We start from the raw sequence: 18,548 nt of genomic DNA, 5'->3' as shown, positions 1-18,548 counted from the left end.
ACTCCCAGAGATGGTAGCTGAGGCCTCAGGGTGCAGTGTACATGTAGCTATTATATACGTTTGCTTCCGGCTGCTCTCCGTTAGCAAGTACAAGGTAGAGAGCATAGTAGGGATGTTTCAGTTTTGTTGTGACACAAGAACCAAATTCCATGAAGTACTGTATCATATACATCTAAAACAGATTATTGCACAATTGTGTGAAACTGTCAGCATAACTGGAAAAACAGCCACTGTACAAGGATGTTCATTCTTAAGAGCCTTGAAACATGCCATGCATTACATGCAGTATAAATTTTATAAATATTTGAAAAATGAAAATAACCCTTCTAAGGAGAGAGAAAGACACAAGGGGAGCTTGGAAGGGGGTAGGTGCTATCAGTCCCAATAGGCAGAAATACAAACTTGAGAAAGAATGGATGCAGGTGAACAAGCAGAACCTTCTGTTGCTTATTTTGAGAAAAAAAAAAAAAAAAAAAAAAAAAAAAAAAAAAAAAAGTGGTCATGTTCTGATTACAACCCTTTCCTGGATTTTGTTGTAGCTTTGTTTTTAACGTGCATAATGTACAGCATGCAAGCAACAGCCAGAATGAGTAGCGTGCCAGCAACTGACTATATACACATGCAAGTCACACTACAAATATTTCTTATGTATAATAAATATTTGTTATTGCCTGGTAGATTCAAATGAAATATTGAGTACAAGTCCAGTCAATTGTGTAAATGTTAAAGCAATTCACAGTATGATGGGGACCAGTTAACCATTATGTGTAGGACCCACAAGAAGAGCAACACTGTGGCCTGACTAGTTACATATGCTCAGAGTTGCTGCTCTTGTCTAATTTCTGCTGTTACACCAACACAGCTAAGACAAGCCACTTTGATGCTAATACAAGTTTTCTTAAAGGTGTGCATTTATAATGTATTTATGTCAATGGAAGAGCTTTCCCAGCCAGATCCGTGTTTTTGTTTGTTTTGGTTTGGGATTTTTTTTTTTCCCTTTCTGCATTTGGGAAGCATTTCTTTTATGTTTGTGCTGTCTCTCACAGGTATTAAATGAATAAAAGTACTAAGCATATATAAGAAGCTAACATAACTTGATCTTACACCAAATATCATCTCATTTGCAAGTGAAAAGGTGATTTTGGTATCATTTTTTTTGTTGCTGCCTGTGTATGAAGCTATGTACCACATACTGTATTACCACTGTTAACAGGTTGGTGCCACAGTTCATATGCTCAGTGCCTGACAATTATGTTAAAGCAGTATTTTCTAATAACCTACCTAATTTTTTAAAGGGAATTAATTATACCTTGAGAACTCCATATCTAATATTAAGGATATAGGAAGTGTTCCATGACTGTCTGTAGCAAACACCTGTACTAACATGCAGGATAAAAGGATTTTTTACTGTTAACATACAGGAGAGGACAGTAACTTAGCCAGGCTATGCAATGCCTAGCTGCTTCACTTTGTTGTTGATATCAAACCCACTGAATCCTGCATAAAATTACATAAGCACATGATTCGAAGAGAAAAAAGTATTTTTGAGTGTTTATTTACATCTTTGTTAGGTATTTATCTAGTTCAATGAAAATGTTATGTCTCTAAAAGTTTGTACAGAAAGTGTTATCAACTCGAAATGTCAGTTTTAATGAAATATTCGAATGTTAGCAGATTGCTTTGTACTTGAATAATTGTATATTGTTAAGACTGTTGCTAAATTTCTGTGATGAAAACCTATTTATCACCACTTGTCTTAAAATTTGATGTATTGGCATTGTTTTTAATGTTATATGATAAGGTGTATGTTTCTGGTTTAGATGTAGCATCCCAATAGAAACATTCCTATCCTTAGAACTGGTGCAACTGCAGTGTATCACTTTTTCTGCAGGGGTAACACACACCATTTATTCCTTCATCTATAATAAAATAAGTCTGACATCACTTCTTTTGCACGTGCAGGACTGGGTTACTGTTTCTACCATTTACCTTCTGTAAAGCTTTTGCTCCAGATGTGATTCACCTATGCGAGTGCTGTGTCACGCAAATGACACTAGCTTTGGGGCTTGAGTATAACACATCACTGACAAGAACCATATGCAACATTGCTGGAGTGTGGGCAAGCAGTTCCGAAGGTGGGTTGTTTTTTTTTGTTTTTTGTTTTTTTAAAGATTTTCAGAAATGTGCTTTAGTTACAGATCTTTATCCCTTAAATTAACACTGTAAAAGATGCTTTTCTTTTCTTGCAAATGGTACATTCTCTCCTTTTAAGAATGGGGGTGTGCTTGGTTGTTGCTTTTGTTTGATTCCTTTTAGGTCCTGTATATACTGGTTTCTATAAAGTGTACACTGATACAAACTTGATTGAGGAAATTCAACTACTAATAGAGTAGCTATTAGTGTGATAGTGCAGCTGTCCTAGCACAAGGCAGCTTTTTGAGGGCTCACTAAACTTAACGTTAAGCTGTCTTTTGAAATGCTGGAGTTTTTAATGCATATGAAAGCAGCTCCTTCATATCTAGTCAAAGACTTCCATCATCCTTACTCTACAATCCTAAATCCCAGACATGCAGCAAGTACACAAATAATTTCAGCTCCCTATGGCTTTTCCTTTACAGGAACCAGGCTATAGCCTGAGTTTCTTTGCTGTAGCATATGTCTTAAAAAGTTAGCACAACATGTATATTGTGGCAAAGCAATTAAGTTTTATAAATTTAGATCTTTAGATCTTTAATTTACATATTAAAAAAAAATGAAAAGAGTGTTTAACAACCTTCCTACTTGATTATTATAGTCAATTTGAAATAAGTGAAAGGAACACAAGAACTGAAGGAAAAGAATATATCTAAGACCTGTACAAGGGAGAAAAATGTATTACAAATAGACAAAAAGGCTAAAGGGTGTGTGTGTGTGCAGATTCCCTTTATTTTTTATCATTAAAAAAATATTTTTCTCAATCAAAATGCATCACTAAGTTGTCTGCCAACTGCTGCAGCTAGTTTAACAATAGCACCATAATTCATGATATGAAAGTTTCATATCAATATAAGAATTTCAGGTTTAAGATCTTCTGAAGTAGGCTTCAATTTGTTCCAGGGTCCGTCCTTTTGTTTCAGGAACATAAAAGGCTGTGAAAATTACGTTCATGCAACTGAAAGCAGAGAAGAGCCAGAATGTGCCATATGCTGTTAATAAACCCTAAAGGAAAGAAAAGAAGGGGAAGAATATTATAATCAGTAGTGCAGTCTGCAGTTTGGTATTGCTAGAGAACAGTGTGCCCCAAGATTCTCTCAGGAGCATCTTTAACATCTCCCTCTGAAAAGGAACTCCTGAGTGTAGTTTATGATACTTACTATAAGGTCATGAAACTCCTTGGTTACAAAGAAGGCCATAACCCAGTTAGTTAACACACAAGCACCACTGGAAATGCCTCTAGCTTTAAGTGGAAAAATTTCAGACATCACCAGCCATGGAATGGGACCCCAGCCCAGGGCAAAACCTGCAATTACAAACAAAAGAGAATAAATGCAACTTAAACATATTACAAAGCAAAGACTAAATGACACCCCAAAAACATAAGTTTTTTTCACCATGATTCTAGGTACCCAATACATCTATAGGAAACCAGTAAAGTAAGTTATTTAGGGGCAGCACTGTAACTGCTGATGAGCTTCACGACAGTTTATTTATAAAGGTGTTCTTAACAAGCCATACTTCTTGCTAAGAAGTCCCTAACGTCATAGACCTGAGGTTAATTTTTAAGTCTATCTGCAGCTGCCTTGTACTATCTCAGAACTCAGCATGGCACAGATGCTCCCACAGACTGATTAATGACTAAAACAATTCAACCTGAGCACAAGAGGCATAAATTGACTTCCTCAGGTACTGGCTTGACTACTTAACCCCTAGCTCTACCACCACGCTTGTAAAGGTCAACCCAACTTCACAATATACGCTACAAAGCTCTGATGAAGACAAAACTCATCTCTACTGTGACAAACTTGTTACTTTCACGAGAAAGGCTGTTTTGTGCAACCTCTACTTACCAGCATCTCCCACTTACCAGCAACAAAGAGCCCTAGGCTCACTACAGCAAGCCAGGGTAGGCTGCTTTCTGTTCCTGGGGCTACTGTATTTAGAGTGAAGAGTAGGTCAGGATGTGATGAATTGCTTGGTGTTGGAAGGACCATTTTAAAGTAAAGCCCAAACAGTGCAGTACTGAGAGCCATGATGAACCCTGAAAAATCATGCAATAGCCAAGCTGTCATTGACTGCCTGTTGGGTAATCTTCTTGAGAGCGTGAATACAACTGATCAAAGACAAGGTTTGCTGGCCCTGGCAAAAAAATGTTCCTTACATTCATGATAGTGTTCTTGGGAACAAACCCTGGCCTTGATAAAATTGAGAGAGCCCAGACATGATTATTCTAAACAATGTCACACACATAATATAATCTTGACAACAGTCATTACTGTTGAAGTGAGTGTGCAGCATAACTGTATCGATTCATTTTCTGCTAAGTTAAAAAATAAAACTTGCTAAGTTAAAAAAATACATTTTGTTACTACAGAGGATAATGTTCCATGAAAGTAGCTGCAGCCATGGATTAATGAAGATTATGATGACAGTAAATCTTTATTAAATGCAAAGATGATCACCATAATAAAAATTAACATGGCTAGCTACTTCAAAGTAAAAACTAGTTCCAAGAGGTCTCCCCTACAATGTGTCTATAAATCTCCAAACTACTCAAAATGTTCTTAACTCTAAGCATGACAATCTCCTTTCTCCTTTGAATCATAATTTAAGTCTATAGTTACTTCAAATTACAGTGCAAACTACATAAAATGCATAAGTTTTAATTCTTAATCCCCTCTAGATGTATGTATAGTAGCTTTTTGTTACTGTACAAAATTCCATAGCGCTGAGACACCCTTGCAGATCTGATATACTAACGCTTAATCCAAACTGAGGCTGTGTTTTTGGCATGCTAATTGACTTGTTGCCAGACTCACTAGAAAAAAATATGAAAAAAAAAACCTTAGAGTTGCTAGAATTGTTCATAAAAGCGCATTTACATTGCATTTAGTCAAGATGAACAGGTATAAGTAAGGACTAAAAATATGCAACAAGAAAACCTGGGATTTACAAGCAGACTCTTAAAATTTCATAAAATATGAAGTGCATCCATTTAACCATTTATGGTCATTAAAACCCTCCTTTTGCGTAGCCCTTAAGATAGGACTAATGCTTTACCAGATACGTAAAGCAGAACTTTTCGTCCAGTTTTATCTATGATAAGTGCAGCCACTGCAGTGAAACATACTTGTATGGAACCCACAACAACGGAAGCCATTCTGCTGTCCTGAAATAAAGAAAGAGGCAGAAAAAAAGTTCAGACTGATAAGAAGATCACTTGCTGGACATTACACATCATACATTCATTTCTTGAGTCTGAGAAAACTATGCCACAGGACTTACCAAAGTGGAGGGAGGAGTGAGACCAAAATAAAACTAAACCAACCAAAAGGGAAAAAGACCCCACACCAACAGCAAGATACTATTAGACATTTTCTGAAGACATTTAAATGAAAGACTGACAACAGGATGGGGAAAACACTTTGACAAGTTACTGAGCATACTGATCGCATCTTTTAAAAGAAGCCACAAATTCCTGTAGTTTTTACCTTCTCTCAAGCAGACCATTTTCAGCTACTTTAGTCTATACACAAAGATGATAATAACAGAATTTTGTGCTAGTAGCAAAGTTTCAGACCAGCAACCTGCCATACACTTCCCCAAATGCATACTGTTTGAGTATGCCAAAGCCCCACAGTCAAGAAAGCCTCTATAACCCAGAACAAAAAAGCCCATGGAAAGCCAAACCATAGTCTTTCTGACATACAGAATCATCATCATGTCACTTTGTTATGTGATCTAGACTTACTCTAGCACTGCCTGTGCTCAAACTATAGACATGCTTGCCAATTTGCAAATGCACTCAAATTACCTTGAAATTTGCATCTTCAAAGATAGTTTCTGCATAAAACATAACTGCATTAATGCCTGTTACTTGCTGGAAGAACATCAGTGCCACACCAATAAGAAGTGGTCTGTAGATTGAGGGATTCTTGAACTCTAAGATACTCAATCCCTGTTAAAAGATTAAGCAATAACTCAGTGAAAAACTCAATCATTTAAATGAAAGAAAACATCCTCAGAAGATATCAGTCTGTTCAAAAACGTTTTTTTTTTTAAATAGGCGAAATGCCTTGATAATAAAAGTTTTCATTTGAAATACCTGAATAAATTTTCCTCCTTATCTCAGGTCCTGACTCACAATATTGCCAAAATATATGGAAATTATATATATATAAAAAAACCAACAACAAAAACAAGTGGTGAGTTCAAAATTCCATGGATGAGAAATTAGATTTCTCACACTTCTCTGGCACCTTATCTGACATTATTCAAATGAATAAATCTTTGTAGGAAAAGCTAATGTGAATGAATTCATGGTTCATGATTAGACATGCCTGCTTAAGGAGGCTGTTATATAATATTTCATTACAAAGGACTAAAATATACTACTACAGAGATGCAAGAGGAAATACAATGGTACAACACACACACACACAGAAAGGAAACCTGGGTTAGGTGTTGAATAGCTTCAACTATCTATAAAATTGTTAAATATGGCAGAAAAACTAGATAGTTGTCACAGGTAATTAAGATCAAGAGCCTGACTGCTACTGATGTGCACCTATGGCAGCCAGAGGTGATAGCAGAGATGAAGATTCTTGCAATCTTATTTGCTTCTTAAATACAACTAGGCTGACGAAAGGTATTTGGATAACCATTTGTAGAGGAGGCTATTAAACTAAGATATGGTAAAAACCCTTAACTGTAACTTTTATATACTGTGTCCATACACTTTTTTTTACTGTAAATCAGATTCTCCTCACCTCCTCCTCAACATTATCTTCAATCTGCCTGCATTCCCATTCGTGATCCACATGTGGTCCCCTCAGAAACCGCAAGGAAGCTATGGCTTCTGAACGCTTGTTCTGCTTTAACAAAAATCTCGGTGTTTCAGGCATAAAGGACATGAACAAAAGCATTATACAGGATGGAAAACAACACAACACTGCCAGCCAGCGCCATTTTAGTGCTATTCCTAGACCACAAAAAGGAAAGAGAGAGAGGACTATAAGCATCCGATGTAATACATACACTAAGAAATTGAAAGTATTACTTAAACTCTTTGCTGCAACCTACAGCCCTAACTAAAATACCTGCAATGTAGGCTCCCAGTATGCCAGTCACCACCATCAGTTGAACACAAGAGCCAAGCATACCACGAACTTTAGGATGAGATACTTCAGAAATATACACCTAAAACATAGGGAGAAAATACCTAATAATTACTCCTCTCCAATTTCAAATCAAGGATTTGAAAAGTAATTTGTTTCTGAAAAAAATATGGGTGCATTTTCCATTAACTTCCCCTCCTCAAAAAAAAGCCTTGATAAAATGGAGTAAGCAGAAAAGTACTCAGAAATTGATGTTGCCATTACGAAAAATCCTGGAAAGAAAGGAAGCCCTGAAACACAAGAATGCTGATGCTGTTTGGTAAACTGCAGTATCAGCATCCCAGAAATTGAAACAATCTTGCATTATTAAGAATTTTGTTGGCCATATTCATCAAGAAATACATCCGCACAAAGAAGCCTGAAGCTTGGAACAGTTTTTGCATAAACATATATCCTGAGCCACAGATAAAATGCTTTTTCAAAGGAAGGTTTAAAATTTTAATTCAACATGAAGAGCACAAATTATTTTATCTTCCATGGAGGTCCAGACTGACAGCTCTTGTCCTTCCATATATTATATGAAGAACATCACATCTCATCCAATATTTCGGTTACCCTTAAAGTGCTCAGCTCTTTTTAGATATTGATATCAAGTGCGCAGTTACAGTTTAGTTAAAAGCCTGGAAAAAAATATTCTCTCAAATACAGGCATACAAGTCTTCCCAAAGTTAGATCTCTCACTTTTTCAGATGGAAAGCAAGCAACTCTTAGTTCGAAAATTATTTTAAGGCACATAGTGATACCATGCTCCCCTCTCTCATCACTGCGGTCATAGTTTTTTCCCTGTTGGCTGCTAAGTAAATCCCTTAGCTGCGGGAACCAAAGCTCAGCTCCATGAATCAAAGAGAAGGCAGATGGACCTCCTGCACACATACTAACACACCAGACTAAAAAAGGGTATTTTCAGCAATACGTTACACATGCTTACCAATATAAAAATTTATAAAAATAAAACTAAAAAACATTTTATTCTATAGTGTTTCTTATTCTTTGATTTTTAGCATTCATATCACTTCAAGAGCTGGAAATTCATTTTTAATCCCTTCTGGTGGTGCAGTAAGATTACATCACTGTATTATGAATGTGTAGTACATTAATGTCACTAGAGAAGACAAAACTTATTTTGTTTGCTTTTAATCAAGAAAATATGAATAAAATAACATGCCCAAGTTTCTTTAAAAAATATCTCCTAAATCCACAGTATTGGCTACAGTTGCCCAGTTACTTAATCCAAACCCCTAAGAATTACAAAAACTAACCAACCAATCAGCATCTCTTACTCACCCCCACCCCCAAAAAACAAAACAAAACAAAATAAAACAAACAAAAAAACCTCACACTAAGTAGAAAAAAAATGCCTTACTGGAACAACAAGTGAAGTAATTCCACTGGCTAAGCCGGTCAGTATTCTTCCAAAATAAAGCATCCAAATATTCCGAGCAGAAATAATAACCATATATCCAGAAACATATGGTATTGAGCACAGCATTAGACTCAGTTTTCTCCCAACTCGATCCACAAGATAGCCTCCCAGTATTCCTCCAGCAGCAGCTCCTAGTGTTACTACAGACTTCAGAAAATAAGTGTGTATCAGACTTCAATTTCTTGAAAAATTTTGGTAAGTAAACAGCAGCTTCTAAATAAAATATGCAAATACACAGCAGTGTTTTGAAAGAAAACAAAGTTAATGTTAACGTCTTCATCAAGATATAATTCAGAATTACTCCTCAGCACAAATGAACAGCAAATGATTTTAAGATTAAATATAAAAAGAGCAAAACTTAAAAAAACTGTATCTCTTTTTAATCTGTCTGCAATACTGTCTCTTCAAACAGCTATTCAAAATGTTTCAAAGACCCAGAGAAGCTAGCTACCATCTTAACTAAGATGGCATTCTGCCTACATCCAAATGCAGATATTCCCATGTAGATGGATTGCAGCTAATTTGTGAGAAAGTTTATTCTCTGTGGTCCCCTAACATCTACAGCTGAGAAAACTTGGAATTGTCAGAAGGTATTTTAGCACCGAAGTAGTTCAGTGAATAAGGCCATCTTTTAGCATATGCGAAATGTCATCAGATTATCACTGTTAACCATGGTGGGGGGGAGGAGGAATAAGAGACCCACTCACCAAATTCATGGGAAAGAACAAAGGATTGGGTTTGTAACTAACATATGCAGCTACTATCATCCTAAAGAAAAAAAAAAAAAAAAACATTCCCTTCCCCTGCCCCCCCTACCAAATAGTATTTTCCTGACCTACGCTTCCAACGGAAGCCAGGGCAATGCAGCCCACGGTCTTACCGCAAACCAGGACGCTTGAGCGCTGTCCAGTCTGAGCTGGGGATCGCTGACTCTGCTCAGCTCGGGAATAACGGGCGAGCTGTAGCCTAGCACGAAGCCAAAGCTAAGAGGTCCCAGGACTGCAGCGAAGGTGGCGAGATAGAGCTTCGCGTTCTGCACTCTGAGGCGGGAGAGGCCGACAAGGACGGCGCTGCCTCGCGCGCCGCCCCAGTCTGGTGCCCCCCGCCCCCGCCGCCCGGAGCTCCGCGCGGGGCCCGCCCGCTCGCCGCCCCCGCCCGCTCGCCGCCCCCGCCCGCCCGCTCGCCCGCCCGCCGCCCCCGCCTCACCTCGGGCGCTCGGGCCGGCGCAGCAGCCTCTGCGCCTCCTCCGCGGCCGCCATGGTCCGCACGGAAGCGACTCGCGCGCGTTGGCGGGGAGTGATGACGTACAGGGCGAGCGCCGGAAGCTGCTGCTGCTGCTGCTGCGGCTGCTGCTGCGGGGCCGCGGCCGGGCAGCGCCGTCCCGCCGGTGCCGGCCGGTCCAGCGCGCCCCGCCCCGCCCCGCCCCGCCCCGCGCGGCGCCGCCTGCCGTGGGGGCCGCGCCGAGGAGCACGGGCGCGGCAGGAGCCCGCGCCTCTGCGGTGGGGCCATGGCCGCGGGGGCAGCCCGGCCCCTGCCGGGCCCCGGGGAGCCGCGCGAGCCGCCCGCCCAGGGACACGCCGCGGCCGGCCGCTACCTGAGGTGAGCAGAGCGGACCGGCGCGGCCCGCGGCGCTGGCACGAGCGGCGCTGGCACGAGCGGCGCTGGCAGCCCACAGCGCCCGCCACGTTTCCTGCGTGCGGGCGGCGGCGGCGCTCGGCCCCGGGAACCCGGTCCCGCGCGGCCAGCACTCAGTGCCGCTTCCAGCTCCTGGTTTCCGCACTAGCGCCCTCCGTCGAGTGCAGCAGTTGCCCCCAGGTTCGCGTAACTTTTGTTAACAATAGGGAAGGCGTTAGGATTTTTTGTTCGGTCCTAAGAGGATAAAAACCTGTTAGAACAGCAAAAACGGCTTTGGTCAGGCCTGCTGAGAAAAGCTGGTAAGCGCTATCGGTAGAAGTCTCCGTGCAAACTTACGATCCAACAGGAAGAAATGTTCCTATGCACTTCACACCCAGTGTAATGCAACCTTTCACAGTAAAAAATATACTTTCCTGTGCTATAACTTCATATTTTTAAGAGGTATATTTTAAAGTCTTATTCTGTGAAGATAAAATGTCTGCATAGAAATTAACATGTTATTGACCCCCACTCACATTCTTCAGTGCTTTGGCTGTAGGAGCTTCTGCGAACTGAATTCAGCTAGTTGCCTAATGAATGAAATTAGCTTTTCCAGAGTAATGAATTAATTATGGCTTTTTAACTAGTCATGTAACATTTATCTTGTTAATACTGTACTAAAACTTACTGTAGGAACTTGAGATGCCACAAAGTAGTAAAATTATATATAGCTCAGGTAATTAAAGAAGTCATTTATCAGGATTTCAGTTAATTCTGTTTGCTGGAAATAAACCAGAAAGATAGGAAACACATAAATATAAGTTAAAATTGATATTATGCCAGCAAAATTTACAGTCTTTGCAATAGCCATCTAGATGGCTAACAAATGCTTCATCCCATTTTTCAGAAGTCCTCTTAAAAATGCATGTTTACTTACTTTGTATTTAAAAGAGTATAGGACAAAAGTATGGAGTAAGTTCTGTCAGCAGCTAGCTTCTCATCACCTTATCTGTACATTTTTTTTGTTTTCTTCCATATCAGTATAATCCACGGGTAAACTGTAAGACAGTGTTTATTTGCCATAAGTTTAAAACTTGAAACAATCCTGACCTTATTGGATTAAGAACTTGAAAGTGTTAACGTAGAACAAGAAAGATGTTCCACAGTGAACACTAGCATGCACTGGCTCATTACAAATCATATCTAAGTCTAATATGGTCCACCTAGCGGTTCAAAGTATTTTCAAATGCTTAGTACTAACCCACTGAATATTTGAGTATGTTTGGTCATTTCAGTCCATGCATTAACATGCAGTTTGATATACCAGTAATGAAAGATGTGATGCTTACCTTGTTTTCTGAACAGAACTAATACAATATTTTGATGTATCACAGGTAAATTTTTCCATAACCTTATGGAGAAAAAGGACTTTGAAGCATGGCTTGATAACATTTCTATTACATTTCTTTCTCTGACGGACTTGCAGAAAAATGAAACTCTGGATCACCTGATTAGCTTGAGTGGAGCAGTCCAGCTCAGGCACCTCTCCAATAATCTAGAGATTCTCCTCAAGAGGGACTTCCTCAAACTTCTTCCGCTGGAACTTAGTTTTTATCTGTTAAAATGGCTCGATCCTCAGACCTTACTCACATGTTGCCTCGTCTCTAAGCAGTGGAATAAGGTTATAAGTGCCTGTACAGAGGTATGGCAGACTGCATGTAAGAATTTAGGCTGGCAAATAGATGACTCTGTTCAGGATCCTCTACATTGGAAGAAGGTTTACCTAAAGGCTATATTAAGGATGAAGCAATTGAAGGACCATGAAGCGTTTGAGACATCCTCTTTGATTGGACACAGTGCCAGAGTATATGCACTTTACTATAAAGATGGACTTCTGTGTACAGGTAGGAACTTCAGAAAATTGAGTGTCTTAAATTTCCTAGTTTGTCCGTTTTTTTTTTTTTTTTTTTTCCACACGTGATTACTGACCATTTGACTTTCCTTAGGCAAGTTATTGTCATCGTGCTTACTCAGAATAAGGTGTTCAAAATAACTGTTTTTTTTTTTTGTTGTTGTTGTTGTTTTATTTTGTTTTGATTTTTGGAACACCTGGCATACTGGCAAGCTCCCTGGTCACTTCAGTAGAAAGCACTTACTACTATTAAAAAAAAAAAACAAAAAAACTGACAGTGCTGCATATAATGCTTCAGAATGGTAAGCCCATTTGAGAAGTACAGATATGTTGGCTATCCTAGAGGATACTTTATTCAGATTAAAGGGACTGTCTCTCTTTGCAGTGACAGTCTCTGTGATACAATCGCTAAGTTCTTTTGATTCTTAATGTAATGTAAATGCATGTATGTAGACTTGAAAACAAGATCTAAACTTGTTACTAGTCTGAATTACACATTATAATGCTGAAATCAACTTTCTTCCTAAGGACTTCAGATTTCAAGATTACAGTTTGACCTTGAAAATAAAGCCAGACCAAATATGAAACCTTAAGTAAGAAAGAATAGTAACAAAGTTACAGCGAACTCCTGCCAGAGCATATTCCAAAGCATTCCTAACTATGCCCCTTGAGACAGCAGTGCTATAGATAAGCTGAGTACTGGCTAGTACTCCCACGTTTGTTGTCATGTTCAGAAGGTTATGAGAAACTAGGAACTAGCCTCCGGCCAGTCTTGCCTGCCTAAGCACCAGGGAATGAAAACACTCAAGAGACGGCATTGTCGAATCTTACTGACGAACTGTTTGCTCTTTTATTATGAAAGCGCCTTGTGGAGAAATCAGGTGAAAGGGTGCAGAGTTTATTCTGCTCTACAAAGCAAGCAGACGGAGTTAGGGTTATGCACTTAAAAACAACACAAAACAACGCTCTGTGAGAGAAAGGAGGACAGCGGGGTGAAGGGGCCTGATATTTACCTGCTGTCTTCCTTTCTCTGTAAGGAGATTTGAAGGAATTCCTTTCCTGCCTGAAACAAACCAAAGCTTACAGGTACAATCAGTGGCTTTGGAAACCTGAGAGTGATGTGTCATATAAAGCGTCAATGCATCTGTTCCAGTAGATACTGTCAAAGCAGACATAGTGCTGGAATCTGCTGAAGGTGCAAAAAGGACATCGGGAATTGCCACTGCCAGAATCCTCAGCTCAGCTGAGCTGAAAACAGGGGTCTTCAGTGTAGTGTTGAGACTTAGCTTGAAAGCTGCTCTTAGTGAGAAAATGCTATTTGAAAGGGAAACCAGCATAAATTTGGAAACATCGCTTTTTGTTTCCAATTATACTCTTCTTTCATGTTCTAGGATCAGATGATTTGTCTGCAAAACTGTGGGATGTAAGCACAGGTCAGTGCATATATGGTATCCAGACGCATACTTGTGCTGCAGTGAAGTTTGATGAACAAAAGCTTGTAACGGGATCTTTTGATAACACAATAGCCTGTTGGGAATGGAGCTCTGGGGCCAAGATGCAGCATTTTAGAGGACACACAGGTGCAGGTATGTTAGCCTTTTCAGTTTTTATACTATCAAACAAATCACAAATTAAGTTAACTCTTTGCAAACTATTCTTTTTCCTTTTTGTCCCAAATTGCTCTTTGGGAGAAAGGAGCCACAACCGACGTAGATCTTTCTGCCCTTGAAAAATACTAAGGCTTAGTCACATGGTATTATATGCATGTACCTATAAAACTCTACAATGATGTGTTAATTTGTGTTTTGGAGTCTGACAAGAAGATGCAGATCCTAGGTAACAGGGAGCACATTTCAACTGGAGCTCCTTATAAGTATCCACAAACTGGAGAGGGGTTTACAGGGAAGAGCATGGTAGGACCCAGGAATCTGTATTTACATGTCTCATTATGAAGTTCTTCATCCTCTACTGCAACATATCCTCAATTGAGCTGTGAGTCTCCCGCTTTGGAGTAAGGAGATATACTAAGCCTATGGGAACCAGCTTATTAGAACTCCTGCAATATAAAACTAGCTTATTTAAGTTATGCTTTACAACCAAACTGGAATGACTGATTTATCATCTTGTAATCTGGAGAAGAATCAGTAATTTTGCAGTGTTACTTAGGAGTCCGGAGTGACAATTCACATATACAATTTAAGAACAACAGTTAACTGTTGTTCTTATACCATACACCACAGCTGTCAGGGTGTATGAATTTTGAGGCTACTTAGTGTGTCACAGAAACACACATGCATAGGGACTGGTATCCTCATTTAGTATCCTCTTTGCTTGTAGTTTTTAGTGTGGATTACAATGATGAACTGGATATTCTGGTCAGTGGCTCTGCAGACTTCACTGTGAAAGTATGGGCTTTATCAACAGGAATATGTCTGAATACCCTTACTGGACACACAGAATGGGTCACTAAGGTGGGAATATATATTTTTTTTTGATAAATCTTGCAAAACACTTGCAAGAAGTTTGCTACATGTATTTTTGTAGTTCTGTTTGCTAACTGTAATCCTGCACCTAGGTGTAGAATCTGGAGAAACTGCAGATAATTGCTATTCTAAAGCAGTTGGAATATTACGCATCAGTGTCTTATTCAAAGACGAATGAATTCCTTGGTTCTGAGAGTGATTTTAAAAATCAAATAGAATAACCAATTATTTTGATAACCAAAAGTGTTGAGAATTGTTTTCAAGTCAGAAAACAGAACACCATCTGAGTGTTCCACAATGTGGAAGGTGATAAGGAGGAGATTTTTAAAGTATACATGCTAGCTAATTAATACTGTAAGTTAAAACTAGTAGAAACAGAAAATCTGCAGGTTCTACCTGGTACCTGCAGATTCTACCTTCTACACAGAAGAGTACATTACCCAGATGGTAAATGAATTATGCAAACAACAATGCAAATGAAAGTCTGAGTAGTTAACAGCATCAAAGTAAGTATTTTTTGTTCTTAAAATATTCCTTCAATTACAGGTAGTTTTGCAGAAGTGCAAAGTCAAATCTCTTATGCACAGTCCTGGGGATTATATTCTTTTAAGTGCAGATAAGTATGAAATCAAGGTATGTATAATATACACTAAGGTATCCAGGGAAATCAAATACCCGTGTATCTGAAATTTACAAAGAGTATATGACTTTATTCTCTTCCATATTTCCTGCATGGAAAGTTGTGTAAAAAACAAGTAATTCTTTGGAAGCAAACTTTTCAGTGCTTTAGTTCATTTTTTAAGGTTTAAGTAAAGGTACCAAATAGCTAGATGTGCTTTGAATAGTAGGTCTGGGGGAATGGTAATGTAAAATAATAATGCTTTTAGTGTTTGCCTAATGTGCTAACTTCAAAGTGAAACACTTGCTACAATTACTGTTGTTGTTAGGGTCTTTTGAGTTGAATAATATTGCAAATACATTAGTTACAAAATTGTTTCATATCTGAAGCATCATTCTTCTCTCTCCAATTGAATGATGGGATTTTTCTGACATTTTTTTAAAAACAACCAGGCACGCAGCTTTCACTGTGATTTTTCAAGCTAGAAGGAATACATATTGAAATTATAACATGAGACAGGACATGATGGAATTGGAATTCCTACCTAAAGTAGAAAAATAATTATGAAGAAGATGTGCACATGTACTAGCTTATAAAGGTTACAATCTCTTTATATGTGCAATGGTTTAAAGTCCGAGTATTTTACAGTCTTAAACTGTCCTTTAATTGTAGATTTGGCCGATTGGAAGGGAAATAAACTGCAAGTGCTTAAAAACATTATCTGTTTCTGAAGATCGCAGCATCTCCTTGCAGCCCAGACTGCACTTTGATGGTAAATACATAGTCTGCAGCTCAGCTCTCGGATTGTACCAGTGGGACTTTGCCAGCTATGATATTCTCAGGTAAATCTTTCAGTTTAAGACTAAGGTATGTAAAGTTATTCTAGAGGTCTTCTGTAAGTAAGAAGTAGACCGTATTATTTCACTTTTAGTAACTTATTTTAGATGTAGGCCAACAGAGTCTTGATAAAGCTTCTGAAAGTTCTGTGAATTGCCAGGTTGCCAGCTTTTCTTATAATTTAAAACTCTATACATTTCATCTGTTTATACTAACCATTTGATTCCTGTTTTATTTTTTTGGTCCCAAGCCAGTCATCTTTTCTATGTTCAATACACAAGCTGAAGAGTTTCAACATAAATAAAAATAATACTGCTAGCTGCAACTCCTGGCACTGCTAGGAGTTAATGCTACTGTAAAGCCTGTTCTACAGAAGGCCAAATTAGAGGGGCAATAAGTGGGACAAGAAATTAAAAGAACTTGTTATAGCCCTGCTGAACTGAGATCTATCATTCTTGATAATTCTACAGAATGACAGTGAAATCTATCAGACTGCAGAGAGAGATGAAATGAGATTACAGTGTTTCATTAAGAACTCAGAATGAGGCTCTTTCTATTAGAAATGATGTCATCAAAGATACCATTTTTTAAAGGAAAAAATGCATTATAAAACTGTTAAAAAAAGCTCTTAGCTGAAATGGTCTGAATATTTGTACCCTATTGTAGGGTGATCTACTCCAGAACAAATGCTTCTTCTCACTAAGAATAATTCAGTAATTTTACCTCTTTAGTCTGTAAGACTTTCAAAAGAACATACAGCAGCCTGTGCTGCTGAGAATGAACTTTGGTCTCAGGACATGTTTGAATTCTAGTTCTTTACTTCATGTAATGCTATAATCAAATGCTCTGGTCAGTTGTAGGAAACTCAGTCCCTCTAACTCCTGTTTGAGTTTTATTTAGAAGGCCACAAAACCCTCAAAGATGTACTGGAATTAACAAACACTATTACTTCCCCCTAAAATGAAAATGTTTAGCCTAGGCTAATTGTCCAGTAACACAGCATTCTGTTAAGGATCAATCCTGAATGAGCTATGTTATCATCACATTTCTGTTTTATCTCCAGCTTCTAGAAGAATAGTCAAAAGAATAATAAAAGGCTATTCCTCTTAATTTCAAGAGGCAGAAGCTGCAAATCACTACAACTTGCTGTTTCAGGTCTGGAAACAGACTTCTTTCTTTTTCCCTTCAGCTATGCAGAATCTTCCTCCTTCCTTAACCTCTACTTCTGTTTAGAAGGGTCCATCCTGAATGCACAAAGCAAGAAATGAAACCTCAGGGCAAATGTGCAGGTGCTTGAAGTAATTTAAAAAAAAAAAAAAAAAAAGCGTCAAGTTTTTACTAAGTCATTTGGGATTGATGACTTTAGACACAATCTCTACAGACATACATAAGGATTTATTTATAGTAAAACAAGCTCATGACTACATAGTGACACATATTCTAACAATATTGTCTTATCTTCTAGGGTTATCAAACCTCCCGACTTCTCAAATGTGTCCTTGCTGGGCTTTGGAGAGATATTTGCTCTACTGTTTGATAACAGATACTTGTATATAATGGACTTGAGGACAGAAAAACTGATCAGTCGCTGGCCTCTACCAGAGTATAGAAAGTCAAAGAGAGGTTCAAGCTTTTTGGCTGGTGAAATGTCTTGGTTAAATGGACTAAATGGCCAAAATGATATGGGCTTGGTTTTTGCTACCAGTATGCCAGACCACAGTATCCATTTGGTATTATGGAAAGAACATGGCTGAAAAGATCACACATGGCAGAATCTTCAGTAATATATGGACTATCAGCTGTATCCACAAAATAAGACTTTGCATGAACCAAAGTTGCACACCTAATGGTATGATCATGCAATGCACAATCACTTACTTTTATTTGGGCATTTGGGGTTGTTTTTGACATAATGCAACACAGCATGCTAACAGTATTTACCACTAAATTTTGTCTGTACTCATGTTTAAGCATACTTATTTGGGCTCTGAAACATAGCTTGTAAAGTTTAAACCTCTCAAATTCACCATTAAGTCTAAAATGAAGTAATGTTTTTTGACTTGACTTTTGCCCTTTTTTTTTTGTTTTTGAAACAGAAGGTGCAGCTAATATTTTAGAACAATAGACTTTTGTACATGTAACAACAAATACTGGTTACAGTGTGTGGCTGTTAAACAAGAACACACTCGCGCTCTTTCTCTCTCTCTTTTTAGTATCAATCTCTTCAAGACTTTTTTTTCCTTATGAAGTTTTCAATGTTTAGCCTTTGAAATTGAAGAATCAATTT

General features: G+C 38.5%; 2 protein-coding genes across 2 annotated transcripts; one reads left to right on the top strand and one right to left on the bottom strand.

Annotated features, from left to right (window-relative positions):
- Positions 1 to 2,987: 2,987 nt before the first annotated feature.
- Positions 2,988 to 10,055, bottom strand: SLC2A8 (solute carrier family 2 member 8). The gene is made up of 10 exons (XM_088525454.1): positions 10,003 to 10,055; positions 9,677 to 9,893; positions 8,737 to 8,943; positions 7,296 to 7,395; positions 6,966 to 7,177; positions 6,011 to 6,154; positions 5,257 to 5,365; positions 4,064 to 4,237; positions 3,354 to 3,499; positions 2,988 to 3,198 (listed from the first exon to the last, which is right to left on the bottom strand). The coding sequence occupies exons 1-10, from the start codon at positions 10,053 to 10,055 to the stop codon at positions 3,061 to 3,063; spliced, it is 1,500 nt and encodes a 499-aa protein (XP_088381580.1). The 3' UTR covers positions 2,988 to 3,060.
- Positions 10,056 to 10,255: 200 nt separating this feature from the next.
- FBXW2 (F-box and WD repeat domain containing 2) lies at positions 10,256 to 18,340 on the top strand. The gene is made up of 7 exons (XM_088525422.1): positions 10,256 to 10,395; positions 11,805 to 12,314; positions 13,714 to 13,908; positions 14,660 to 14,793; positions 15,352 to 15,438; positions 16,097 to 16,266; positions 17,727 to 18,340. The coding sequence occupies exons 2-7, from the start codon at positions 11,825 to 11,827 to the stop codon at positions 18,013 to 18,015; spliced, it is 1,365 nt and encodes a 454-aa protein (XP_088381548.1). The 5' UTR covers positions 10,256 to 10,395; positions 11,805 to 11,824; the 3' UTR covers positions 18,016 to 18,340.
- Positions 18,341 to 18,548: the final 208 nt, after the last annotated feature.

Source organism: Tinamus guttatus, unplaced genomic scaffold (assembly GCF_059628265.1).
Source record: "Tinamus guttatus ecotype Peru unplaced genomic scaffold, ASM5962826v1 Tinamus_guttatus_pri_ptg000226l, whole genome shotgun sequence".
Taxonomy (NCBI): domain Eukaryota; kingdom Metazoa; phylum Chordata; class Aves; order Tinamiformes; family Tinamidae; genus Tinamus; species Tinamus guttatus.
Note: the sequence above shows the minus strand (reverse complement) of the source record. Positions and strands in the feature narration are given on the sequence as shown.